At 41.5% G+C, this 27055-nt stretch overlaps 1 protein-coding gene and 1 long non-coding RNA gene across 2 annotated transcripts; one reads left to right on the top strand and one right to left on the bottom strand.

Moving 5' to 3' along the window:
* Nucleotides 1–2661: 2661 nt before the first annotated feature.
* Nucleotides 2662–26315, top strand: sema4ga (sema domain, immunoglobulin domain (Ig), transmembrane domain (TM) and short cytoplasmic domain, (semaphorin) 4Ga). The gene is made up of 16 exons (XM_044373609.1): nucleotides 2662–3098; nucleotides 8235–8541; nucleotides 13094–13242; nucleotides 14645–14707; nucleotides 14818–14916; nucleotides 15134–15227; nucleotides 15309–15422; nucleotides 16133–16287; nucleotides 17213–17388; nucleotides 18132–18276; nucleotides 19115–19337; nucleotides 20084–20199; nucleotides 20305–20459; nucleotides 20896–20954; nucleotides 21450–23735; nucleotides 25374–26315. The coding sequence occupies exons 2-15, from the start codon at nucleotides 8349–8351 to the stop codon at nucleotides 22451–22453; spliced, it is 2745 nt and encodes a 914-aa protein (XP_044229544.1). The 5' UTR covers nucleotides 2662–3098; nucleotides 8235–8348; the 3' UTR covers nucleotides 22454–23735; nucleotides 25374–26315.
* Nucleotides 21569–25367, bottom strand: LOC122997464. The gene is made up of 3 exons (XR_006407215.1): nucleotides 24673–25367; nucleotides 21887–21958; nucleotides 21569–21656 (listed from the first exon to the last, which is right to left on the bottom strand). It is a non-coding gene; the product is annotated as an uncharacterized LOC122997464 (long non-coding RNA).
* Nucleotides 26316–27055: the final 740 nt, after the last annotated feature.

Here is a 27055-nt window from a genome sequence, read left to right as displayed (position 1 = left end):
ATTTTTTGGGGGGGCGGCATGTAACAGCTATCTGTGGTAATGTGTCATCTCTTGATATCAGTGGTATGTAGGTGTGTAAGTCCTGAAACTGTGAAGTGTTTGTTTTTTACTGTGGACTCATCAAAACATCACCATGAACCAAAAATATTGATCCAGTGATTTATTTTCTGGGTATTTTTGGACACTGGTGGGCCCATGTGCGTCATTTACTGCGTTCAGTATTAGGACAAACAGTGTTTTTAATCACACAGGTGTTCCATTCTGCATTAATTATGCTTCTGTCAAAGCCAGCATAAACCAACATTATTAAACTAGTTTCTGTCCTTGATGAAAAAGCAGGAAACAGATTAAAGAATGTTCTAATTTCTATGTTGTGTCTCAAGGCTATTGTTTTTGTTGTATTGCTAAATAATTACAGAGTGTTACCAGATAATAACTTCATTTCCTCCTCCTCACTTATCTAAAAATAAACAGCATGGTCACAACAGAGTCAACACAGTGGGGAAAGAAACAACATGAATTAAGTGTGAAAGGCAACAATCACAGAGGGAAATGACTTTGTAATAGGTGTACCGAGTACTGCATATGTCTTCATCCGTCATGATGATAATTTTGGGTGCTCTGTCTTCTGCAGCATAAACAAATTACAAATGATTACTGGTGAGTGCAGGTTCATCTGTCACACCAGAAACTCTCTTAGGTTAAGAGTTGAACTCATGTTAGTGTCCATATGAGCTGAAATAATGGTATTCCTGACGTATTCCTTCACACATAACCTTGTGGAGCAGTAATACAAGCAATGTCACAAAAAGCAAATAACACTTCCTATGTTTAGACTGTAAGCTGTGCTCTGTGTGCAGGTCTCTGCAGATCTTTGCAGCGGGACAGCAGGCAGAGTGAAACACTTTGATCCATTCAAAGCCACGATCCTGTACTTCTTATTGTTGTTAGTGAGGACACACTTGGAGAAAAACAATAAAAACTGCACCTTATGATGCAATATATCCACAACACACATCCACATATGAACAAATCACTCCACCCCTCCTCCAGGTACCATTGTTACCATGGTAACACCCGACAGTGACTCTGTAGGCTCCGTTGAAGTTCTCCTGTTTTGTCCCTTTGTGAGTTCAATGGGGTTAACACAGCTGAATGTTTAAGACACAAACCCCTATGCTGTACAAATCCCCTGCCGAATAGCAATATTCGATAAAAGGCTGAATTCAACATTGATGCTGCCTACTGTACATGACTAACTGCATTCATAATTGACACATACATTTATAATGGATTAAAAGTTCTGTATAAGTGAGAGAAGCAGTCATACATGGAATGACAGATCCTGTTGTTTTGCTTCATAATCAGAGCTCTCATTGATCTCTAGCATGAACGCTTTGTGTTTCTATGAGCGATGTGAAGACCTGCAGGGTGTATGTGCACAGATAAAGGTCTGATTTATGTTGTTGCTGTTATATAATGACTCAAATCCTATTCATATCCCCTGTGGGCATGTTATTTCATTGGGCTTGTGTATCTCTGGAGATAGGAACTTTGGAGAGTGATGGAGCCAAGCTTTCCTCACAGGCACCTTCATTAAAAGTTGAGCATAACATCCACAGTTTCTGGGATAGATCTGCCTCACCATGAATCTCACCCAATCTAGAAATGCAAAACATCATATTTTTACCCGAGGATCTGGAGATGAGGAAGAGGGAGGGTAGGGAAACAGATGAGGAGCCACAGGTGGAATTATGTCTGCATGCCTGGATGTGAGTAATGTGAGTCTTCCACAGGAAACCAAAACATGTTTTATAGAAGAAAATACCTGAAGCAAGAGCTACAGTTTGGTCATGTTTCAAACACTTTACATGCTTCTGTAAAAATTGTTAATGACCTTTAAACAATCAATCAGTTATTTAAGAGCCTTTACTAGCTTTTCAAAGACCGTGAACAATTATTACTCAATCAGCGTCTTTCCATAATGGGGCCTCACATTATAAAATAATTGATAGAAGAATACAAGTTAGAGCAGTTTTAATTATTTCACATTAGAAGTTTCTGTCTGCCTTTTTTTCTGTGCTCTTCTCACTGGTTTGAAGTGAGCAGCTCAGTCAATCAAAATTTAGCAAAATTTGAATGCAAATCTGATGACAGTTGTGAGGTTGTGTGCTTATGTTGGTTTAAACTCAATAAATAATACCTAAAAATGTTTTTTCCCCAAAACATTAACTTGGATTGTTGCTTTTTTCAGCCATGACTATTTATTGTAATCAAGAAAAAATTATGAATTGAAACCAAGTTTTTAAGAGTTTTAAAGCAGCACTTATTGATTGAATTTAAAAAGCAGCATCAAACGCCCATGAAATGCTCACGTTTACTTGATTTGATCATTTTCTGTCAGGAAAGATCAAAGCAACACTGGTCAATAAGAAAGGCTCATTAAATTCACAATTAAATGAAATAAAAGTTGTATGGATTGGTAAATATGTTTAAATAAATTCTTGTTTGAGGAGTATTTAATTCAAATTTGATCAATCAATAGTTTCAATTTAAAATTTTAATTAAATGTATGTTTGTTGTGTGTAGTTCCCTCTGTGAACACTAGGTGTCAGTGCGGCGTCACCCTGCAGCTTTAAATGGGACAGGTTGCATTCATGCACCTTTTCTACTTCTGCCTCATAACTGTAACTGCTTTTCCTGAGACCGGAGCTCATAATACACCTAAAGAAAGTCTGACAATGAACCAGGACCCAGGTTTGACGCTGAGCTGTTGGATAAAACCCGGACTACCTGGCTGATTCAGTGTTGCCAGGCTGGTGCTGGTGCGGAGAAAAAGAAGTGAGCGTCGTGGGAGGGCGGGCCACCTGTGACGGCAAATGAGTGTAGAGAAGCTGCGAGTCAGTCAGTCCCTGTTATAGCTGTGTGTGTGTATGTGTGTGTGTGTGTGAGTGTGTGTCATTTAGTGGGTGTTTAGTGTACGTGTGTGCGAGTGTGTGTGTAAACGTGTATAGGCGTTTAAAGTCCATTTGGATTATCTTCAGCTCAAGGAAACACACATTTACTGCTCTCTTCGAGGAATTGTTTTCATGAGTCAGGTAAGAAACACTGAACATTATAGAGCATTATAGAGCGCTGTTTCAATTCAATCTCCATAAAAATACCTTAATTTATAGATTATATATATTTGTTCTTCTGTGGTATCTTTATAGTATTTATACAGTGATAGTAAGTAATTCTGTGTCGTCAGGGTGTGTTTTAATTCCACCAAAATATCTTTATAACAATATTTAATGGTCTTACAGTCACTTAGAGTTTGATATTTATATAACATATTTGTAAAAAAAAAAAAAAAAAAAAAAAAGGTAAATTCTGTCTCAATATGAGATATTTGTCTGTGGTGGGGTTTTTTTTTTTTACCTGCTTCTCAACCTATAAGCCCAATATACCAGACAGGTGTAGAGCACTGACATCATAAATGTGTATATTGGCTTTTTTCCCCCCCTACCCATTCCTTGCTTCATTTTACTGCATTACAGTACAGTGATTTCCATCCCGTCAGATATCAACAGGGATGTGGAGGAACTGGGCAGCATGCAAAGCCTGATTCATATGGAAAACACATGGCAAGATGCCAGCTGGGCAGCACCGATTATTGCAAATCAGCTGTAAACACACATTGATGATGTTTATAGGTGCTTGGAGAACATGATGTGTTTAAGATGGATAATCAGCCTTCTCCTGCTCAAGCTGTGATCTAATCATTAGCTGTGTAGAGAAACTCAGTGAAGCCATTTATCTACCATTTAAAAAGTCATGATTTAGTACTGTATGGTAAGTGGGAGGAAATGAAAGTAAGATATGCAAAGATGTGGTCATTTAACATAAAGAGTGTTATTGTTATGTAGATAATCTCCTTGGTGTTCTCTTCCTATTGTCTTCTACACCACCCCATCCTTTTAAAAAGAAAGGTTAACTGTTTTCGCCTCATTCAAATGTTGGTTTTGGTCATTTATATTTATGCTTATGACTTAAAGGATGATTTTAGTTTTGAGGGACCCAGTGTTCTGCTGCAGTCTCTCATTTAGCCTCAGCTCAGTCCAAGGGGGCAACCTTGATAAATCTTTATGAAAACAGGAAGCTCAGAATACGGTCAGCATGTTCTATCAATGGAAATATCACAATGAAGATACCAGGAGTATGGTTGTGCAAAATATTATAATTTGAAGGGAAGCCGGCTTTATGAACAGTTGCTCAATGTCCTCCAGGATCTATATGCTTCATAAATGTTTGCACTCTATATTTACATATCATTCAGTTTCTCCACAGTGTCATTTTGCTATCGTTATTTCCATCTACTCATACTGTACTTCATCTATTGCATGGCCTTTGTTGCTCTCCTTGAAGTTTCTTCTTGTTTTTCCCTGTTAAGGGTTTTTCCAGGGGAGTTTTTCTTTATCCAAACAGTTGGTGTTGTATGCTGTAAAGGCAAATATAGGATTTTGGAAAATATAATAAAATTGACTTGCCTTGAGAGGGTTTTTTTTTTGTAAAACCAACAAGATGTCTGAATTCACTGAAATCTTCCCATTTTCTTATATGAGATTCATAATGGTTTTGAGCGCTTTTAAGCTTTTAAGCTTTAAGCCACAAAACTGAGATTGAATCCTGAGAGAAGCTGCAGCAGAGTGGAAAGTTCCTCAGGAAGAACACAAATAATGGGTGAAATTGTGTTTTACACACTTATAAATGATTGTACACAACATTTTAACAAGGTCTCGATTGAAAACGATTCATTAAATGCATTCCTAATACCACTGCACACTGACCGCACACAACTTCTCTCTTTTGTCAAGTGTGAAAGGTTAAAGAGCTCAGTGTTACATTCACAAAGTGACTGTACAGAGTGTGCAGCTACAGTAGAGTTATTGGGAACAAATACAGTTCAGTTCTGTTTGCGAAACAAGTTTATTTAAAAGCAGTCTGTATCTCATTTGGAGCTCAGCTCAATGGCTTTGACTGTAATATTTTCTACCATTTGTTACACACACACACACACACACACACAGATAATGTATCCAACTCAAAAACATTCAATAGTATCCTTGGGGACAAGTGCTGCCTGTTGATGGAGCTGTCACTGCAGTGCTCCAATCTCCTCTATTCAGGCAGGTTTGTAGACACTATACAGTATAATTGCCTGATGAAATCCATTTCAGTGAATGAATGTCATGGGACCGAGAGCTGGCGGCGAGATCAGGGTGAAGACAGATTAGAAAGGTTCGGTCGTGAGTGGCGGAGTCACTGTGATGTCCTCTGGGCTTGCCTCGTTTTATTTTCAACATCTCTCTTTCTATGTTTTTTCAAAGTTTTGGCTCAATGGCCAATTAACAATTGAAAGCCTCTGCATTTAGGGAGTACAGAGCAAGTTAGGAGTAATGGATTTTAGATGACAGATAATCAGGAATATTACAATTACTTTCTCTTCCCTCTGTGCCGCTGGACTTTCAGATAGTATTTTATCCCCTTGCTTGCTGCTTTCTCTCCCCTCTTTCATATTTTCTTTCATAGTTCTGTGAAACATTTCCATCTGAATAGACTCGTCTTCCTCTCAGGATTACAAGACCATGTTGGGACCACTGTGGCTGACTGACTGACTGACAGACTGTAAGGATTTAGACCCTGACAGCCCATTTGAGTGATTTTGTGCGCAAGAGTCAGATAAATGACATACAAAGAGCTCCTCAGTGTACCTCCTCTGCCACCTTTTAAGAGAAGCTTAGACCAGGGTGGGAGGGCAATAGTGTTAAACAGGCCACAGGAGAGGCAGCACATCCTCAGAGAGATTGTATGACTGAAATAATTGGTGTCACCAAAGTATATTTGCCACAGTGGGAGCAAGGCAGAGCGGTAAAAATCAATAAAAAGTAAGTGAAAAAGTAGAACTTCACAAATGGCTGCATTTTGGGAACTCATAAAAGCAGCCTTGGTTTTGAAGGAGTTTTAGAAGATGTTTTTATCCACCCCTGGATGAGCGTAATTAATTCAATTAAATTGACCATACTGGTGGTTTTGCATTTTTTATCTCGTTACTGAAGCATTTAGATTGATTTCCAACCTCCTAACTCTTTTTAGTTTCCTTCCAGTGCAGAGGAAATATCCCCTAAGAGAAATCTATCACCATGACTTTATTTTTCAAACTTCCCTCTGTCACATTAATGAATTTGAAAACTCTTCCTTGCCAGTGGATTCTGGGAAAGTCCGACATCCAAGTCATGTTTTCAATGCACACAAATACAGACACAAATATTTTCATCATCAGTTAATTGTTGACTATTTTTGTGGTTAATCAATTAATCGTTAAAGTTTATTAAATGTCACAAAATAGCGAAAGATGTCCCTCAAAAGTTGTCAGAGCCCAAGGCAGTGATGTCTTTAAATTTCGTGTCTTGACCAACCAGCAGAATTAAGAAAGGAAAATAACAGCAGATCCTCACATTGTTAAATGTTGTTTGTGAAAAATTACTTGAAAAATGATCAGTCTGTCAAAACCTTTTAGGATTCATTTTCTGCTGATCAATAAATGTTTCAGCAACTAAAAAAAATCTGATTCAAAGGATGTTTTACAGGATTTTCGTGTTACCCTAATGTTCTTATTGTATTATGGATTCATTTCACAACAGTCCTTACCTGCAAGTGCATTACTGTGCAATACCGTATCATTAAGAAATGAGGAGCAATAAATGGTCAAGGTGATTGATTACCAGTTTCATATCTTTTTGCTCAGTTAATATCAAAGGAAATCACCTGAAACCGATGACTGTGGGCAGATTGGAAATTCATCTAAAATCTCATGTGTATGTTTTGGGGAATGTTCAGCAATAATACAAAGTATATCTGATTTATTAATGGTCCAAAACATGCAAAACCAACACCATGGTCCCCCTGCAGACACCATAATTCTAAGGTTTCAGTTATAGACTTTGCAGTGCATTGTACGTGGATTATTCTTGCGACAGAGTGTTCTTGTTTTAATTGGCCACAGTGATAGAAAAGATGATATCACATGTTCATGCTCATGTTACTTTTCATAGCACCATCACAGTTCTTCATAGTGCACAGTGGGTAGTGAAAGGTTAAACTATTCCAGTATATACAGTGCTTACAGTACAGTGTGTCTACAACATGAACCTGTGTTTGACTGTTACTACCATCATGGTTCACAGAGTGCAGCTCTTATCCACACCTGCATGCTGCTGTGGTTGTCCGACACATTATGCAACGCTCAAGCCAGCTGTTGTCATGGTGTCAGCCCTGAGGGACTGCTGAGACTTTCTGTAAGAGTCACAAACACTTGTGCTAATTGTGTGTGTGTGTGTGTGTGTGTGTGTGTGTGTGTGTGTGTGTGTGTGTGTGCATGTGTGTGTTTTTAAAAGAGAGAGTCAGAGAAAGAGAGATGTCACCATTCCCCCAAAATATAACGGGACAAGGTTGGGGATGCTCCACGGAGTGTATCTGTCAGTGTATTCTCCCTGCTGGTGTGTGTGCACTGGTGCATGTGATAGTGACACACACGCACGCAGACACACACACCATCTCCTCCCTCCCCTCCTCTCCCTTTCTACTTTCTCTCCTCCTAAAGAGGGTCTTGTTCTGCCGGAACAACATTGGCATTCACATCACAACTCACACATCTTACAGATTATCATATTTCTCAATCTCTCCCCCCTCGTGGATTTGGCTCCTCTCGGGTGCGTCTGCTGTTTGAACTGGTTTCACACCTTATCGATCTGGATTGCTCCACGTTGCCGTTTAATCCTCAAGTGTTTGCTCGTGATACTGGCACATTGCTCTGTTTGACAGTCACTGTTTGGTTAATGATATTTTCAGTCATGTGTTTGGACTAGGCAGTTGCTGATTGTGAGACGGCGTTACTTTACAACATTTAAGGCTGGCACAAGTCTAACAGTGACTCATTGATCTGCAAAAGCCCCCAATATTTTATTGAGGGAGCGCACTTTGTGTGTCTTTCATATCTCTGTCGTCATCCTTGTGAAATCCTTCACGTCAGCTTATTTCTTGTGTGTGTTTGAACTGAACTTTGCCAGCTTGCCTTCTCTTTTAACTTCTCTAACTTTTTAAAGTGTCACATTTTCAGTCACAACGCTCACATGCACAGCGTTTTGTTTTTTCTCCTGGCGTTGACTTGACTGCGTGTGTTTTCTTTTTTTCAGGTTTCTTCAGTCCTCTCTATGGCCTGCTTGCCTACCAGTGTTTGTTTGAGTGCATGGGCGTGTGTGTGTGTATGCAGGGATTATGCGAGTCTTTGGGTGAATATGTTTGTGTGAATGTCATTGCATAAGTATACACCCTGGTTGGAGAGTGTGTGTCCTGTGAGACGCTCGATGGGGATGCAGGGAGCTCTATCTCCTGCGCTGCGGGTCTTGTTGCTCAGCTGCTGTGTGTGCGCGGCGGCCAGCTACCCCTTCAGAACACCCCTGGACCTGGATGTGACTCCACGCATCACCGTGTTGAGCAGCGGTAAGCGCAAACACAGACACACAAAGGTGTTTTGTTCTCAAATCAATAGATTTTTGCACAGTTTGTGGTGCATCACATTGCTGTCAAATGATCAAAATTTAAAAAATCTTTATGATTGTGTCCTAAAATATATGTTAAATATCTCAAGATGTCTCATCAGGAATTATTTTGTTACAGCAGCTGTCAGTTTTTTTCTTTAAATTGTGAAAATCTGTATTTAGAAAGAAACTCTTCATATAGTATTGCAGGTGCAGCCTTCTTTCTCTTCATCTTGTTGTCAGTTTCCTCTATTTTCCTTCTTCCTCTCTCCCTGTCTTACTCTCTCCTCCTGACACAGCTCTTTTATCTTTTCCCTCACTTTCTTTTCACTCCTCTCAATCTCATTTTGTGCACACTGACTGGTCCACACAAACACACACACACACACACACACTGGTAATTCTTACACTGTCTGTTAACTGTGATTATTATTCATTTACCTTGTGTGAGTGATGGCATGTCGCCTGGGGATCAGCAGATCAGGGAGGCAGATGAGTGAAGTGCTTACACTGGGATCCCTGCAGAGCATCCAGGGAGACTGACACCACTGTAGGTAGTAGAGAGAGAGAGAAGCACCGTAACCATGACAACTGTTGTAATATGGCGCAAGACGATCGTATACAGTATTTAACGGGCGTGCATGTGTGGGCACTGTTATCTGATCCTGGACTTTATTTGTTGATACACAGACGTGTGAAAGGAGTTTTCTCACGTATCCACTTAAAGACTTGTCGAACAAAATCCCTCCTCTCCTCCACTCTTTTCTAAACAGACGTCTTTCTCACCATACATCAACTACTTACACTGACTATCCGTCTTCACTCCTGTTCTTGCTATGAACCTCTCTTGGTATTTCAGTTTCTATAAATCATCGGTTAGCGCTCAAGCCTGCTTACAGGTCCTCCTACACAACTCATCTCCTCCTCTGCCAGCCATCTCTCTACCTCGGCACTTAAACTCTGTCTCTTTTCCTCCATCTTTACTTCATTAGGCTGTACTTTTCTCATGGTCCTCCTGTAATTCCTTTACCTCGTTTTTACCTCTTGTCCTTGTTTCTTTTGCTCCTGATGGGAAGAATTCGATATGCAAACTTACCACTAATCTCTTTAATCTGTGTGTTTCTTAGCAACCTAAAGGCAAAGACTCCAAACCTTGTGCCTGGTGGTTAAATCACACACACTTGAATATGTGCCGCAGCCTTGCACAGTTAAACACTCACACACACACACACACACACACAGCTGTGTTCTCTCCTCATTGCAACTTCTCTTTTTCTCCCAGAAACAAGGTGAAAAACTTTGAGGGAGTGAGGTCGTTAAGGGTTATTAATTTGATGAATTCCAGTGTACAGTTTTGAGGAGCTAAAAGCTGGCAAAACAGCAGAGCAGGTAGGTTGTTAAAAAGACTGAAAACTGGTGTTACATCAAAATACCTTTTCATGACACACACAGATTTCCACCTGTCAAGTATTTTGAGAATTTGCCACATTTTGACATCAATTAAAGTAGGCGGATATACGTAACTTCCACAGGTTGTTTATTCTGTTCCGCCTGCAAGTCAGTCAGTTTGCACTTCAGAATACTCTGAACCGTACACAGGCCTGACGCTCGTGTGTGCATCTGCATGTAAGCACAGTCCAACACCAAGAGGTTAAGCAAGTGTGTGTGCGTGTCTGTGTCTGTGTGTGTCCCTGAACACTGTGTACTGTGCTGATCAGCTGAGGTCCCTCCAAGTGTTTGCTCAGTAAAAATGATATGGGCTTCTCTTGCTGCTTCCCTCGCTCTTTTTCTTTCCCTATAGAATTAATCAGATCCTGCCTTTTTCTTAAATTTTTCCCATGATCGTGTAAACTGAGGCTAAAATGTGCTTTGGGATGTTATTTCATCATCATATACGGTTAATATAGCCCAGATAAATCTGTCTCTGCTGCGTCACTCTCTCAGTGAGGTTGTTTTCAGTTATCTGGCTCCAGCTGTCAGGCCCTCACACAGAAGGTATTGTGGTGTCCTCATACTCTGATTACACGGAGGAAACTTTAGGCATTGCCTCTGCTATTATTCCTTGTCTTCACCCACAATGAGGCACTGATATTGTGTGCGCTCACGTAGGAAAAGTTATTGTTCTGAAAATCCCGTACAGTGTTCAAGTAATACTATTCTTCTAAAGTAGGCACCTGATCACCCAGGGGCAGTCTGGGATAAGAGCTGACTGCTTGCTGGTGAAGTGAGCAGAGAGGATTTTGTTTTGCAGCAGCTGATAGGAATCTTAATCACAGCTTACTTGATAACCATGCAGTCTACGGGGGCATTGATACTGAAGAGGGAAGTGAACTGGCTGAGAATGCAGGAAGTCTGACACTTTTTCTGTTTTTGGTGATTTTGAGCTACTGTACTCATGAGTAGGCACAAAAAGTAGCTCAATTTCAAGTTTCTGTTGCTTAATTGCTGTCAAATTTCCACCCCAGCTGATAGTAAACCCTGCTCAGTACTAGTCAGATAGATATTTTCATTAGACAGTAAATTACAACAATTATAGCTCATCGCATTTGTGGAGATATTGTTATGGTTATAACATGTCTAGAGGTTTCATGTGTCTTTGATGGGTGTGTGTGTGTGTGTATGTTGACAGTGGTGTCATGTTTACCCAAGCTAAGTGGAGCCCTGATGGATCGTAGGTTTAGAGCTTACGTAACTCTCAGGCATCCCATGACTGCGGCGAGCAACTTTATGACATAAAAAGTGCATGTGTTGTACAATGTGTCTCTCTGCTGAGTGTTTGTGTTTGAGTTTGAGCTCATTAGTATCTTGTCCTGTCAAACAGATCCATCCCAATATAGCCTGGAAAACTGGACGGAGGGGGTAGGGGGACATATACACATAACAAAGAAACAGCCTTCAGTTACAGAAATCCGCATGAAGTAGAAGTGGATCTCTGAAATCTGATGCTGTGTTGGGCCTCTTTTTATTATCTTCTCTGTCCTTAGTGGAACTGCGTAGGATAATCATAATCCCTTAGCTTTTATTGTCAACAGTGGGGTTGTACTTTCATCTCTGGTCAGTGCTATATATAACTATAAACAGTATTTTACAGAAGAAAGCAGAGACTCCTTACATTTTTGATGCTACAAAAACCACAAATTTGTGGCTATTTTAGTAATGTCGGTCGGTCGGTTCCCCACTTTGGTCTAGACTGAAATACCTCAACAACTTTTGAATACATTGCCATGCAATTTTGTGCAGACATTCATGGCTCCTAGAAGATTAATCCTACTGACTTCGGTGATCACCTGAATTTTCTTACTGTGCCTATTAGATGGATTGCTGTGATATGTGGTCTAGACTACAGATAAGCAAATGTTATCATGCTAATACTTAAAAATAAGATTGCAACAGTAGTAAACACATGCATTAAATTGCTGGTTATTCATTTTCTATCTATTAATTAATTGATAAGTGACTAATGAGAAAGGGAAAGGCAGTAGATAAACAGTCATAAAAGAAATCTGTGTCCTGCTGTCAAAATGAAATGTTGTGCTTCCTTTTTGTTGGTTGTTGGTATATTTTTTTTGCTCCTGACCAAACACAAAGGCAATGTGAAGATTCTCAGTGCAGCTACAGTCCAGTCGTGATGAATAGAGGATGTTTTCTTTGGCTGTCTATAAAAAGAATCTTAGCTTTTAAAGCGAATCTCTCAGATTCAAAAAGCAAGTCCTTCTCACCACTCTGCACTGACGTTCGACAATCATACAGAAAGAAATCCATCACAGAGGATGAATACATTCCCATCGCTCTCTTTGTTCTTCTGTCAGGTTTGACTGAAAAAAGCTCTCACTTTTGTGCTTTTATTATGCCACACCCTGATAGCAGTAATTTTTCACATATTGGGGGCTATCAAGAGGCACTGAAGGAGCTGCATCAGTGTTTTTTCATTTATTGTTCAATTTATCAGATAAAGATCCAGACGGAATAAGTTTCAAGTTTATCTTATTTATATAGCACTTTAAAAAGCAAACAGGTTTTGCACCAAAGTGCTTCACATAATAGGATCTGTGTGTATTTTGATGTACACATTTCAGTAACTGCTCCAGTGGTACTGCAGAGGATAAATAAACCAATGCCTATAGACTTATTGAAAAAATGGGGATGTGAACAAATTGTGATTTTCTGTCCCAGAAAGGTTTTACTCGTTAACCTCAAGTTGTTCCCATAGAGACAAACTACAGTCAGTAGCAAGACTGTGTTTGTGCAAGGGTAGTGTTTCCATTCACTTGTATTGTTCAATAATCACACAGGGGACACGCTTGTGTGTCATCACTATAGTTTCATGTCATACTGCTGATTCAGCCACTTAAAAGTGTGTGTGATGTATTTATTTTGAAGGACATTAGCAGCTGTTTTGCATAAATATATGTAGCAGAAGCTGTGTCAGGGGTTTCATTAACAACCTCTTCTCTCTTCTTTTCTCCTCTCCTGTCCTCTCCTCTCCTCTCATCTTCTCTCCTCTCCTCTCCCAGGTCTCCAGGGCTGCAGGCGTTTCCAATCCTCTGCAGTCAACTACAGCACCATGTTGCTGGAGGCTGACAGTGAACGTCTCTACGTCGGGGCTCGGGGGGCTGTATTCGCTCTCAATGCCTCTGACATCTCAGCCAGCTCTGCTCTCACTGTGAGTTTGTTTTGTTTCAGTGTAGCTGCTCGTCGTGTGCCTCAACTGCCACGTCTTTAAGTCAGCCACTGCTTCATTTGCATTCCACAATGCAGGATCTTTTTCGAGGCAACAATATTTAATTTTGAGGCAACAGCATATCTTCCCCCGACACCCCTTGTGTGTTTGTGTGTGTGTGTGCAGTCACATTATTTTTAACACAATAACTCACAGGAGCATCTTGCTGCATAAACTTACATATTAATGAGAAAAAAAACTGAAAAGCTGACTATTGTAGCTCCTTTACTGTAACTCTTATAAATAGATGCAGAATTCACATTTACATCACATCAAGTATTGAAAGCATGTTGAGACAGAAATAGTTTCTAATTAATGCAGTAATTAGCATACTATCTACCTCAACCCAGTTGCTAATATTTACCCTACTTTTTAAGTGAAAAAGGTTAAATAAAACCATATCCATGTGTTCCCACAGTTTAAGAGCTATGTCACTCCCTTTTTTTATTCATGACTAGATAACAGTCAAAGTTAAACTTCAGAAAAAATCATCCTTTATTTACTCAAAACCTGAGCTAATCCGCTTCATCAGGACTGTGTGGTGGTGGTTTGATCAGATTTGATTGACAGTATCTTGCAACATGAGCAAACAAACCCAATACTGTCATCAGAGTTTGAAATATCAAATGTTGCTTAATCCTGATGAGTGCATGAAGTACGTGATATCATGTTTTTCTAACTGAGCATCACCCACTTCAAACCAGTGAGAGGAACACTGAGCAAAATACAGATATCTACCAAAGTGGAATTACCAACTTTGTCAGAAAGTGGTGTGTTCATGTAAGACCCCATCACTCATATTAAGAAGCTAAATGTGAAAATATGTTTTCAGGGCCTTTAAAGTGAGTCGTTAGCAGTGCTGCTGTGATTGAGTCCTTAAAATACTGCATATTGTATTTAGACACAAACAATCAAGACGTTAAAGTTGACTGCTTGTTTATGTGCCCATAGAAGCTGACATACTCCAGTGTCTGTTACCTGGTAACAACCTGACACTAAGCTGTTATGCTAATTATGTTAATGCAGCCGTCTGTCATAAGGTACGATTGCTGGTGTGTGTGCGTACCACTCCCTTGCAACCACTCGTCTGTCTCCTGCTGTAAATACAAATGTGTTAAGTCAACTTTCTGCGTTATATAAGAGTTTTAAAAAAACATGGTGTTCAACCACACAGAACATTCAAGTGCCAAATTTTAAGGTAGAATGATTAAAGTTAGTCTAGATCTTACTCTCTGTGTATCTGCTGTCAGATTTGTGGTATTTTGCTAAAAAAAAAAAAAAAAAAACAACTGTGCAAGTCAGTGATATGAAATCATCCAACTCTGTACTCTGTGCTGTCTATCAGATTGAGTGGGAGGTCTCCCCTGAGCAAAAACGTCAGTGTCTGCTCAAGGGAAAAGACAATAAGGTAGGAATTTAGTTATTTTTTTCACATCTTTTTGTGTATAGTTCTCTCCTATGTATTGTTATTCATTCCCTTACCGTGGTATATTTTCCTTTATTCACCTGCTCTTCCAGACGGAGTGTTTTAATCACATTCGCTTCCTCCAGAGGTTCAACTCCACTCATCTCTACATGTGTGGGACTCATGCCTTCAGACCTCTGTGTGCATACATAGTAAGAAATGCAACACATTGTACTGTTAAACAGATTTGATATTTTTTTCTCCTCAGTGCAGGTGCATCTGCTACTGAATACATTTACTAAACCATAGATCTCAGCATAGCTGTGAAAAAGTGCTTGATCTGTTATTCTTTCACATGAATCTCTTTCTTCTTTTTGTGAGTCCTCAAAGATGAAACTAAATGTCTCCCGCTTCATTCATCCTGTGTAGGATGAGACGAGGTTTGTGATGTCATCTCAGCCTGAAGAGGGCAGAGACAAATGTCCTTATGGCCCAACGACGGGCTACACTGGTCTCATTATAGGTAAGGGCTTTCAACAGTTAATAATTATTTCCAGAGTGACACCAAACAACCGATTGACCCGATAATTTGGTTTCCCTGCAGACCAGCAGATATATACAGCTTCCCAGTATGAGTTCAGGAGCTTCCCAGATATCCGCCGCAACTCTCAATCTCCCATGCTGAAGACAGAAGATGCTCCAACACGCTGGCTGAACGGTCAGTTAATCTCCTGGAATGACAAAAGCCCTTTAGCATGTTTTGGTGTCAGGGTGGTCTGAGTGGTCAGAGCTTTTGCCTGTCGACTAGCTAATGCCAGGTTTTAAGCCTCCATATCAGCAAGCATCTCTGCTGAGGCAGCCTCAACAGCATGGACAATGTTTCAGCCTCAGTGGATCAATAATGCATTATTTTACTCTCTTTAAATCAGCTACTGATTGCTTCACTAACTCTTAAAGCATTGCAACTTAGTTTTACATGCATGGTTCTTAAGAGATTATCCCAGAAGCCTGGTTCTGGGTTGCAATGACAGAAAAAACTTGGCTCAACCTGACGTTTTGCAGATAACTGAGGCATATAAACATATTCTCCTTTTTACGTTTTGCTTTCACCATCTGTGAAGACTGTCAGTGTTAGTTTCGGGATTGCCATGTCTTTCCACTCATTATGTATATGCAGCCAACTGCTCAGTAAAAGCTGGCATCGTTTTTCCCACCTTTTTACAGTTTCGTGTTTTGGCGAGAAGCCACAGGTAGAACTTTCTTCTGTTTTGTTCTGGGCAGCTGCTGTACTCAGTCTCAGGGTATCAAATGTTCATGTCAGCAGCTTACCTGAATAAGACTTGCACACTGTCAGTGTCTAATTTAGTCGATTGTTGATTCATTCAACAAACTGTATGAGTCAGTGCATCTCTTTCTCTCCCCACACAGAGGCAGATTTTGTGGGCTCAGCGCTGGTGCAGGAGAGTTTGGCCAGCAGCACAGGCGATGATGATAAGCTCTACTTCTTCTTCACCGAGAGGAGCCAGGAGCAGACGACAACCTATAGCCACAGCAGGGTGGCGCGAGTGGCTCGTGTTTGTAAGGTGAGAGTAGATTAGAAAGAGATGTTTGCAACTGGGAGCGAAGCCTTGCATCAGGCTAGCATGAGTGAAGCCTTGGTTGATAAAAACTGAGGATAACATAATAGATAAGGGGCTGGATGGGGAATGCATTTGTAACAAGGCCCCGAGGGTGATTAGAGGAGCAGACTGTGTAGCTGATGAATGGCTTGCAAAGTGTGGCTCAGAGTGAGAGGGATGGATGACTGCAGGGGAGAGACTGACCGCAGGTCTCTTAAATGTGAATTATTTACATTTCCTGCTGCCCAGGAAGGAGTTAACAGTAGCGAGAGCCATTTGAATTAACTGTACGTCGTAATAACCTTGCTTGTCGTCCTCTCCTGTAGCACTCCTGTTAGTTTGTCTTTTTTCATCTTAATAGAAATGCCTCATGGCAGCATGTGTGACATTTGCCATGTGCCACTGGCTGAATACATTTAAAAGTTAAAATCAAAGGGCAAGATGATGTCTGGATTTTCAAAAGACTCTCGGCCTTGAGTCGAGCTTTTCCATTGTGAACCTGTCAGTGATGGGTTTTTTTTTTTTTTTGGAACAAGAATAGGTGTTGAGATGTGTGTGTGTGTGTGTGTGTGACTGTCACATTCAGTTAGAAATTCACTCCACAGTGAGTTCTTTCAGCCTTTAGGTGTAGTGAAGCCTGCTGAGGATCAACACTCACACCCATACAGAAACCTGTAGATTACAGTGAGGGAGTCTTACCTATGGGAGGCCATAACCTTTTTGAACCTATCGTTATTGCTTTCCACTGCCATCTGTTGCGCTCTTTAGGAGGTTTACTTCCCCTTGTGTGCCACCTTGAGCCAAGAGTTCAATCTGTTTTTCTTTTATCCAAGCCCTTACCTCATCTGACCCTCTGTTTCTCCTTTCTCCTCCACCTCTCATCCATCAGGGGGACAGGGGAGGCCGTTTAACTCTCCAGAAGCGCTGGACGTCCTTCCTCAAGGCCAGGCTGACGTGTTCTCTGCCCGAGTATGACTTCCACTTCAACATGCTGCGCAGCGTGTTCGTCATGCCTGGCCACACGCCGCAGGACACACTCTTCTACGGCATCTTCGGCCTGGAGTGGTGAGTAGGGAGAGTGTATGTGTGTGTCTGTTGTTGGGATCTGCGACTGAGGGGGGCTTTGAGGATGCAAATGTAAAGAACGAGCGAGACAAAGATGAAAGGCTGCAATTGATACATCGAGACATTTGGAAGAAGGCAGGCAGGGGACAGGATGGAAGAGAAGAGCCGGAAAAAGCCAGGAGGACTTTAACAATAAAAAGTTGGCTTGTGGTAGCAGTTTGAGGGGAGAATATTAATTAAAAATGCAGATTTAGATGGGCTTCAAAGAAGTTAAAGGCCCTTTTCAATATGGTTCATTAACTTTAACGATGTATGGACTGAAAACTGAAAGTAAAATGTTGCACAGTGGGGAACGGACAAACAAATAGTGATAATTCTCAACATTTTGCTCTCTTGGGATGCTTTTCCACCTCTGCTGCCTCTGACTGCAACTCCTACAACACACCTCTGACTCCATTTTGTATTTCTCTCCTCCTCCCCTCCCACTCTTCACAGAGATGTATGTCTTCTAATCAGTTTCTTACTATCTCTGTCAGCGCTCATCCCCTCCCCTCTCCCCCATGCTTTCTTCCCAGTTGTCTCTTTCCATCTTTTCAACTAGGTGAGCCAAGGATCTACTGTACTTCAACTCCTGTCACCATAGCAACACTGGGTTTACTGCTGTTATTGTTCGCGGCCTGTGTTCTGGTCTTTCTCACTCTGTGTGTGTGTGTGTGTGTGTGTGTGTGTGCTGCTGTCTTTAGGAAGAACGTGAAGGCGTCTGCAGTGTGTCGTTTCTCTCTGTCTGAGGTCCAAGAGGCCTTTCAAGGACCCTACATGGAGAACCAGGACTCTGGCTCTAAGTGGAGGGAATACACTGGAAAGATCCCTGACCCACGACCTGGAACGGTAAACACATACACATACAAATCCCTAATACACAAGATGAAGCTTCTATCCTGACTCAACGATTCACACCAGAAAACCCCAACAGAGAGCAGAAGAAACTGATCCAGAGTAGAGCTGCATAAAGGAAAGGAAGCAGAGGAAAAGATGGAGGGTAACCGATAAGGAAGATGAGTGGCAGCCTCAAAGATGAGGCTCAAAACACAACCAGCTTATGTCATTGAAACCCATTTCCATGGTGATTAACTCCAGTCCGTAGCTTTGGCGACAATGGCTTAGTGTGCCAGCCAGGGCCGTGGCATCGTTAGCAAGAGCAGACATTATCCACTGTAGTGTCACTTCAACACTTTGTAGGACTTAATTTTAACTTTGCTATTAAACGGAAAGGAGAATACGGTCAAGGGTTTTAAACTTGGGAGCGTGAAAGCCTCTTAGAGCAATTGGCTGAAGTCATTTGAAAAGGACAAAGAGAGACGGAAAGTTGTTCCTTTAGTCAGGTGCAGAGAGAGCTGAGTCGGCCCGCATGTCAGCACAAGCCGGCTGCCGAACTCAACTCACACAGGCTCATTTTAGTTTAAGCTAAAAGTCGCCTTTTCCCCAGACACAATCTCCCACAGGCTTGCATTTCCCTCTTGATACCTTGATTTTCCCTCCAGACCGCCATGCGATACCTCCTGACATCCTCTCTCCCTTCCACTATCCATCTCTATTTATAGAGAACTTTATTACAAATGAGCCAATACCCCACAAAATGTCTCTCTTTTTCCTCCAGTCCACAGCGTGCCTTGTTCCATCATCATTACTGCTCCTCACATATCTGCTTTGCCCTCTATTCCTGCAGTGTATAACCAACGCTCTGAGGGCCAGGGGCATAAACGTGTCCACCTCCCTACCGGATGATGTGCTGGACTTTGTCAGAAGACATCCTCTGATGTCCCAGCAGGTTCAGCCGTCAGACAGACGCCCCCTGTTGTTCAGGAGGACCACAGACTACACGCACATGGCCGTACACATGATCCAAGGCTTAGATGGACAAATATATCATGTATTATACATGGGAACAGGTGTGTATGAATTTGTATCAGGTAGTAATTGTGCAGCACTCCAGAGGCGACATAATGACTTAATTTTAATGAGACTTTAACGACCTTCCGAGCTGCAATTTCTTTGCTTTCTGATTTTCTAATTTCTAGTATTACAAAGATTACTGTTTAGCAGCCAACTCCACGTGTTGGATGTAAAATGTTACCTCAGTTATTTTCATTATTAATTAATCTGCTGATTATTCTTTTGATTAATCAATTGATGTCAGAATATAGTGAAAAATGCCTGCCACAATTTCCTAAAGCCAACATTTGACGTCCTCAAATGTTTTGTTTTGTTAGACCAACATCCCAAAATGCCAAAATATTCAGTTTACAAGTTACAGTTTAAAACCAGCCAACCTTCATACTGGAGAGGCTGTAATATGCAGATTATTTTTCAGTGGATCGGATGATGGATTAATAGTTCCAGCTCTAAATGTGACTGATGAAAATTAAATAAAATGAAGAGTATTCTCTGATAAATTACTGATGTTAAGCTAGTCTCAAGTGTTTGCAAGTTGATTTTCATTGCTTGCTGAAAAGAATGAAAACAGTGGCTACCTGGAGGGTAAAATCAGTCTAAATACTGATGTATTTTGCAGACTGCTTAACAGAAATATATGATTTGTTTAGTTTCTAGTCAACAGGCTACACCATGTTGTGAAGTCTATAATGTGGGTGGTAAAATGTCTCTAACGTTCACTCTTGTTGTCTCTATCACTCAGATGAAGGCTGGTTACATAAGGCTGTAGAAGTCGAGGGTCAGCTGCACATTATTGAGGAGCTTCAACTGTTCGAAGAACCACAGCCTGTTAACAATCTGCTCATCTCCGTCAAACAGGTACTGTGTCTGACCATCACACACACACACACACACACACACACACACACACACACACACACACAAGTATCTCACAGTATTTAAATTTGCTCTCTTCTCCTCCAGATGAGCGTGTACGTCGGCTCTCCATCAGGTGTGGTGCAGCTGCCCCTCTCAAACTGCCGCAGGTACTCTTCCTGCTACGACTGCATCTTTGCCAGGGACCCTCACTGCGCCTGGAGCGGAGCCCAGTGTGTGGACATGATGGCGCATGCAGACAGGTGGGTGCTGATGTGTGTGTGTGTGTATGTGTTAGTGAGGATCAGGTGATTAAAATGCTGCTGGTGCCATTTTGTGTGCTTGAATTGACTTACCTCAAGTATCACTGTGCCCTGTCCAAATGTCAGTTCCCAGAACTGTTGCGTAATCACGATGCCGGCAGAAACCTGATGTTGGTTGTGATAGTGAACACGTAGCTGTGTACTTTAAGTGTACTGATTAATCTGAACAGATAGGCTTACTCCGTAGAAAGTTGTTAAGGGGGCAATAACTGATATGAGAGATATGAGTAGATCAGAATATGGAAGGTAATAGTTAGAAATAGAAATCTCAGCACCAACAATATTGGATATTTTTTATGTCTTGTTAAGTAACAAAAAAAGCATGTTTAAGCTTTGCCCTAATATGCTTAGTGTTATGTTTTCTCTCTCTCCACAGATCCACTTTAATCCAGGACATCCAGCGTGGCAGCAGCGGATGTGAGAACATACAAGATGGTAAAAAAAAAAAAAAGTTGCTTAAAAAAAGTTTGCTTTTAATGCAATGAATGATGAAAGAGAGATTGAAAATAGAGAATGTTAGGAAGGAGTAGAGAGATGCATAGTTGTCATCAGATGACATGAAGGCCTCTTTGAAAGTTGATTATGCACACTGTGTTGGCAAAACCCGCTCCTCCCGTCTTTAATCACATTTTTGCCATCTCTGGAGAGAAATCTCTTTGATATTCAAGGCAGGCAAATGCCTTCTCTCACTTCACAATTTCAGTCTGATAAAATGTAGCATCTTCTGCCCCTACATTGTTTTCTCTGTTCAAGGTAATATGATGGCTGGAAAAGGAAGATTTCTAATTGCTGTTTATGCCTCAATAACTCTGGACAGCCTTTGCTAAGTTTAGTAACTGTTAAGCAATTAGTATATAAAATGTGATGAAGTTGTGCGTTTTCTTCTGAAATTAGTCTTTTAGACTCACTGTGTTAATGTGTGTGTTTCAGACGTTGTCCTGCGGAGCCGCTCCGTGCGGGTGGGCGATGACGTGCTGCTGCAGTGTGAGCTCAGCTCCAACCTGGCGACGCCGCTCTGGACTCTGGATGGCAGCGAGCTGCATGGCTACGGCCTCAACTCTGGCTTCAGAACCGGCACGGATGGCTTGTTGATCATCGAGGCCCGGCAGGACCAGAGCGGGCAGTACACCTGCTACGCTGTTGAAAACAACATCAAGGTCGCCATAGTTACCTACAATGTCACCATTTGCCTGGACCTGCCCCTTCCCCCACCTGTTGAACCAACTGAAGACCTTTACAATCTCTTCGCCACCCTGCCAGCGTCCACTGACCCTCCCTCTTCCTCCGAGAGGCCCCTGCCTCCTCCCCCAGCCCCTCTGCTCCCCCACTTAGAGCTACTCTCTCCCAGAAACATGGAGGCCATGTACCTGTCCCTCATCACCATCCTCGGAGGCCTGTGTGTGGTCCTCACTGTGGTTCTCGTCTACGTGGGCTTCTGCCTGCGAGTGGGCAATAGAGGGAAGTACTCGTTACGTGCAGCTGCTGCAGCCTACCCGAACAGTAAAAAGCACAGAAACAGAAAACAGCAGCGAAGCTCCTCTCACATGGAGCTGAAAACTATCTCAAGTCACTGTAACGGCATTTGTAATGGAGTTTCTAAGCAGCATAATGGTAACGTCCAGGAGGGAGGCTTCCTTCAAATCGTCCCCGGTGAGGGTCACCCATCACCCAATAATGAGCCCCCTCCCCCAGCCCCTCCTCTCCCTCCGACTCCACAACTTCCGTCCCCAGAGTGTGACTTCCCCAACGGGCTGTCAGCCACGCTGCCCAGCGTCCTGAGGAGGATGAACGGCAACAGCTATGTGCTGCTGAGACAAAGCGACTCTGAGAGCACGTCACCACTCTGCTCCTCCTTCGCTGAGGAGCTCAACAAGATTTTAGAGAAGAGGAAACACACTCAGCTGCTGCCCAGGCCGGATGAGAGCTCTGTGTAGAGAGACGTAGCGCCCCCTGTGGTGGGAGGACTGTTGCTACCTGGTGCTAAAGTGCCTGTCATACGACTCGTCATTGTTCAGGACTAAATCAATGAGAGTTTTATCTACATTCTTTTCATTGGGACATCCCTGCTTTTTGAACTTTTGAGCTCTTTGTCAACCTCAATTCCCCAAATTCCCAACACATAACAAGTGAGAATGAGACATCACCATGAAGGACCAAGCATGAAATGAAAACATAAAAAGTAATCTACCTCACCGCAATATTGCCCAGTAGGCCATGTGCAGTCAGTCCGTCAGGGCTGAGACCAGAGAGATCTTTGATCCACAAAGCACAAAACAGGAAACATAGACTCAAACGAGGAGAGGAGCCCCATGGGAATATAAACATAAACATGCGAAGACTTCTGCTGTGTGGCGGCCATATTTGGCTCGAGTCAAAGTAGAGGGCAGCTAGCCAAAGTTTGTTTGGGCTGACAAGTGCACAGATGGCCTATGCATTTTTAAAAGGTGTCATTCACACTTTATAAATACTGAAGGCAATGGATGTGGTGAAAGAGGGAATTTGGTTTGCAATGTTTTCACTTTTAACACTGACTTTTATAACTGTAATAACCAACATCAAGCACAGTAACAGCACATAACACTTCACACCAGCCCTCACTAAGACATTGTGAAAGAATCACTATTTAATATTACTAATATCCGTAACTTGAAGTTTAATAATCAACCAAATATTCTTGTTGTTTTATCATGACTTAATTCTTACTTTAACGGATGACTGCAGTTCCTACAAATGGTTAATAAGTGACAATATTCAAACTTTCAAAACTACATTTGAGGGATGAAAAAAGGTTATTCAATGTTTACATAATTACAGAGATATTAAATAGTGATTACTCCACCAATTTTTAAACTTTTTAATAGACAACCTATAGGAAACATGACAGTATTACTGATTTTAATGCACTTTAAATACTGGTTTTAAAGCGCTTTGGGAAAGAGACAATTATTGGACGCTATTATGGAGTTTGACACTGCCGCCTGTCAAGAAGCAGCAGGCCGGAGGAACTTTTTGATTGGCCTTTATTCAGTATGAGGAGCTGCAGCAGTGAAGGCCACAGCTGTGTCTACTGGACCTTGTTTGACACAGGCGGATTAGAAGGAAAACATTGATTGTGTCTCAGCAGAGTTTGACTCCACCGCTGAGAGACACCCTGCATGAGACCATAACGCAGTATGACTAGACTGTGGGGCACAGCGTTACACAAGAGCATCCAAGGTAAATAGTTTTTATGTCTTACCAACACACCTCCCACGCAGGCACTTTGCCAAACAAGCACTTAAAGAAATGGATGATGAAGTTAATGTTTTTAAAGTCTGGAAATGTACTGAACACAGAGAGCACAAGGTTACTGTTACAGTTTACTGGTGTTTAAAGATTTGAATCAATTTGTGTGCTAACAGCTTGTTGACTGACTGCTGGGTTGTTGTAATTTGTGGAAAAGTTTAGGTACAAAGATGCTCCTATAGTAACTGTAGCACCTCAGACAAATTTAAAATCTGACAGCATAGTTTATTTATTAGAGGAATAAATCGGTGGAAGAAAACACAGATCAGGGTGACGTAAGAGATTCCTCTCACGCTCTCTGTTTCATTCTCGACATTCCTTTTACAGATTTATCTTAACGCTAAGATCATAATTTATTTTTTCACTCGCATCATAACTTTATCTTTATACCACTTTGGTCAATATCTCATTCAATCTCACGCTGTTTATTTTTCATATCAGCGTGCTCTTGCTGCATCTCACTGTTGTTCTTCTGTCTGTGAGCAGCATTAATTAAACCCATCGCCTTATGACAAGTCTGACCTTATTGCCCACCGCAGAAAGAGAGAGAGAGAAAGAGACAGAGCGAGTTAGAGATCCCCCCAGAGATTCACGATAACACTCTCAAGCTCCCAATTATTTTCTTGTACCCTTGGACTCACTGTGGGTGTAGAAACTTGACTTTGTGGTAGCTGGGTTATTTGAAGCGCCTCTGCATTGGCGCACCAGTTAAAGCATGATGACCAGAGATGAGAGCCATTCAAAAGTTTGTTGTCTTTTCAAAGAATTTCCATTTAAGTAGTTGATATATATATACCTTAATCAAATAGCACTAATTAACCATTAAACAAAGAAACAGCAATAACTATAACAAATATCCATAACTTACTCAAATAATGCATCCGTGGTAGCGTCCACTGGAGACAATAGCAGCTTTTAAGTGAAAGGAAGAGACTGAGCAGGGCCTGAGCCGGACCTCTTATCAGTTCAGGTGTGGCTCGTTTGGTTGAAGTTAAGTCCACCCACCTAGGACTGGGCAGGAAGGAAGATTTTCCATAGTTAGTTTTTGTATTTTATTACTGGTCGAAAAGGAAAGGCAGAAACAACGCAACACCATATGCTTAAATACACGTACTACTGCGTAGGTGCACTATAGCGTAATCACACATCTGATTGAATCTAAAAGGCCTGTGATGTCAGGGTGAACGATACGTGCCGCTGTGGTGCGCAAAGCGAGACGCTTCAAGAGCAAAGCTTTCCAGTCAGGGGCATTGATCAAAGACATGAAAGGAGAAAGACATGGCTGCATAATTCGCACATTAAAAGCTTTCATTAAAGCCCTTTGACCTCATTTCAAAGCAGAAGACGAGGTGAGCACAACAGCGGGGGGGTTTCATTTGTCGAGTTTTCACTCCATATTCCTGCAAAGGCACTTAAAAATCATTGTTGCTGATATGTAAATTATTTTTAGCTGTGTGAAAAAAAGCCACATATAGTCAGGTCTGCTTTCAAAACAAGCTTCAAAAAAACACGGCTACGCTGCTGATACTCATGCCTGGATGTTTTTTCTCCCCTCTCTCTCGTTTGCAGGTCTGATGAGCACAGGTCAGTTTAAATCTCTCTTAATTTCACTCCCTGGGCTACCGTCTCCTAATCAGATGGAAGGACTGGCTGCAAAGATGTTCTTTTAATGAGTAGTGAAATGAAATTCAGCATTGTTAGAGGACAGTGGAGCCAGGAAACAGGCTGGAGGAGGGCTACAGCCCCAGAATCTCTGTGCCTACAGTACAGCTCTGCTTCCCCACAACTGGAATGAAAATTGTTGGCTACAGTGTCTTACTGAGCAGCATTTTTCCTTCAGACGGCGCCTCTTTGTGTGCGCAGAGTGTCCTTGCCTCTGTCTGACGCAGACTTGTTAGACCAAACTCGACGTATAATGACCTTTTTCTCACACTTGCTGCATGAATTGTGTTTCACTTTACACTTTAAGGAAAACGACAAAGATAACTCATCTTAATATTAACAAAAAGTGCCAAGGTTGATGTTTAAAAAAAGTGCTTTGTGTCTGTTTTATTGCAAAACCATAAGAAAAAGATTTTAAAAAAGAGACCTATTTATTTTGTAATTTTGTACATGTGTTTTTGAAGTTAATTGTTAATGTTGCTGTTTAAGTGCCACTTGTGAGACACCGTCACAATTTGCCTGTGTTGCACAAAATGTGATAAATAGAAGCATGGTAGCCAAAAGCATGAAGAAGCTGTTTCAGCACCACACTTTACTATGTATAACCTACTAATGAGAGGAAAAATACACCAATTTATGTGTTCACTATAACCTGTTAATTAGGAATCATTCAGCTCTTCTGTCACTGCAATGTCCACGTATTTGTTTTGATCTCTATCTTGCATGTTACACCATGCTTGTGCACACAGCGAATCAAATTCTTTCACTAAACTAACACAAGAAATAACAGGGCTTCGGGTTCCTTCACATTTCAGTCATAATGAGTTCAAATAAAACTTTGTACTTCAACCTCTGCCTCTCCTCATCTTTGCTTGTGTATATTTACAGTTTGCCTCCTGCATTTCACAAAGGCAGGAAGATGAATCTTTCCCATGTCATATTATTGGAGCAGAGCCTTGGTATGTTATATCTAAGAGGAGGCTGAGAGAGCTGTGTCAGCCGGTAAATATTGTCAGACGCTCAGGAAAAGGAGCTGTCTGCATTGTTACTGGAAGGAGGCCCGAGTTTCTGCAGCACAGCCTGAGGCTGTAAAATAGCAATGGCACAGAGTGGTATGGAAAATGTTGCTGGGAGGTTGATGGCCCAGGACTGGTTCAAATCCAACTGGAGTGTGTCAGGACAATGAAACCTGATCATACAATACACTTCCTGTGTCCTGTGAAGGCGTTAAACAAGAGGAAATGTCACCTCAGTCGATACTGCTTTTTTATAAAAGGGGAATCCTTCTGAATCTTAATCTGAGCCTTTTCAATTGATCTTTCAGAAATGCCACAGTCGAAATAACACCTACAGATCTTTTCCTCATCCACATGACATTTTCTCATGTTCCTGGGTGAGAGGGTAACACCCAACTTTCAAACAATAACTCAATTGTTGTAATATATTTCCGGCAGCATGACAAAACACTCATAAATAGGACAACTGTGTCATGCACACACAGACAGACGGTGATTTGTAAACATACCAGGTACCTGCGGTGCGTACAGCTTAACATGTGATTAACAAACTGTCATGGTTGGTATGTCATT

This window comes from Thunnus albacares, chromosome 14, assembly GCF_914725855.1.
Source record: "Thunnus albacares chromosome 14, fThuAlb1.1, whole genome shotgun sequence".
Taxonomy (NCBI): Eukaryota; Metazoa; Chordata; class Actinopteri; order Scombriformes; family Scombridae; genus Thunnus; species Thunnus albacares.
Note: the sequence above shows the minus strand (reverse complement) of the source record. Positions and strands in the feature narration are given on the sequence as shown.

Excerpts from the sequence above, each read along its gene's own strand:
- sema4ga (XM_044373609.1), top strand. The coding sequence starts at position 8,349 with ATGTCATTGCATAAGTATACACCCTGGTTGGAGAGTGTGTGTCCTGTG. Across the intron at positions 14,708-14,817 it reads TCAAGGGAAAAGACAATAAG|ACGGAGTGTTTTAATCACAT; the intron begins GTAGGAATTTAG and ends CTGCTCTTCCAG. Across the intron at positions 19,338-20,083 it reads TGTATTATACATGGGAACAG|ATGAAGGCTGGTTACATAAG; the intron begins GTGTGTATGAAT and ends TCTATCACTCAG.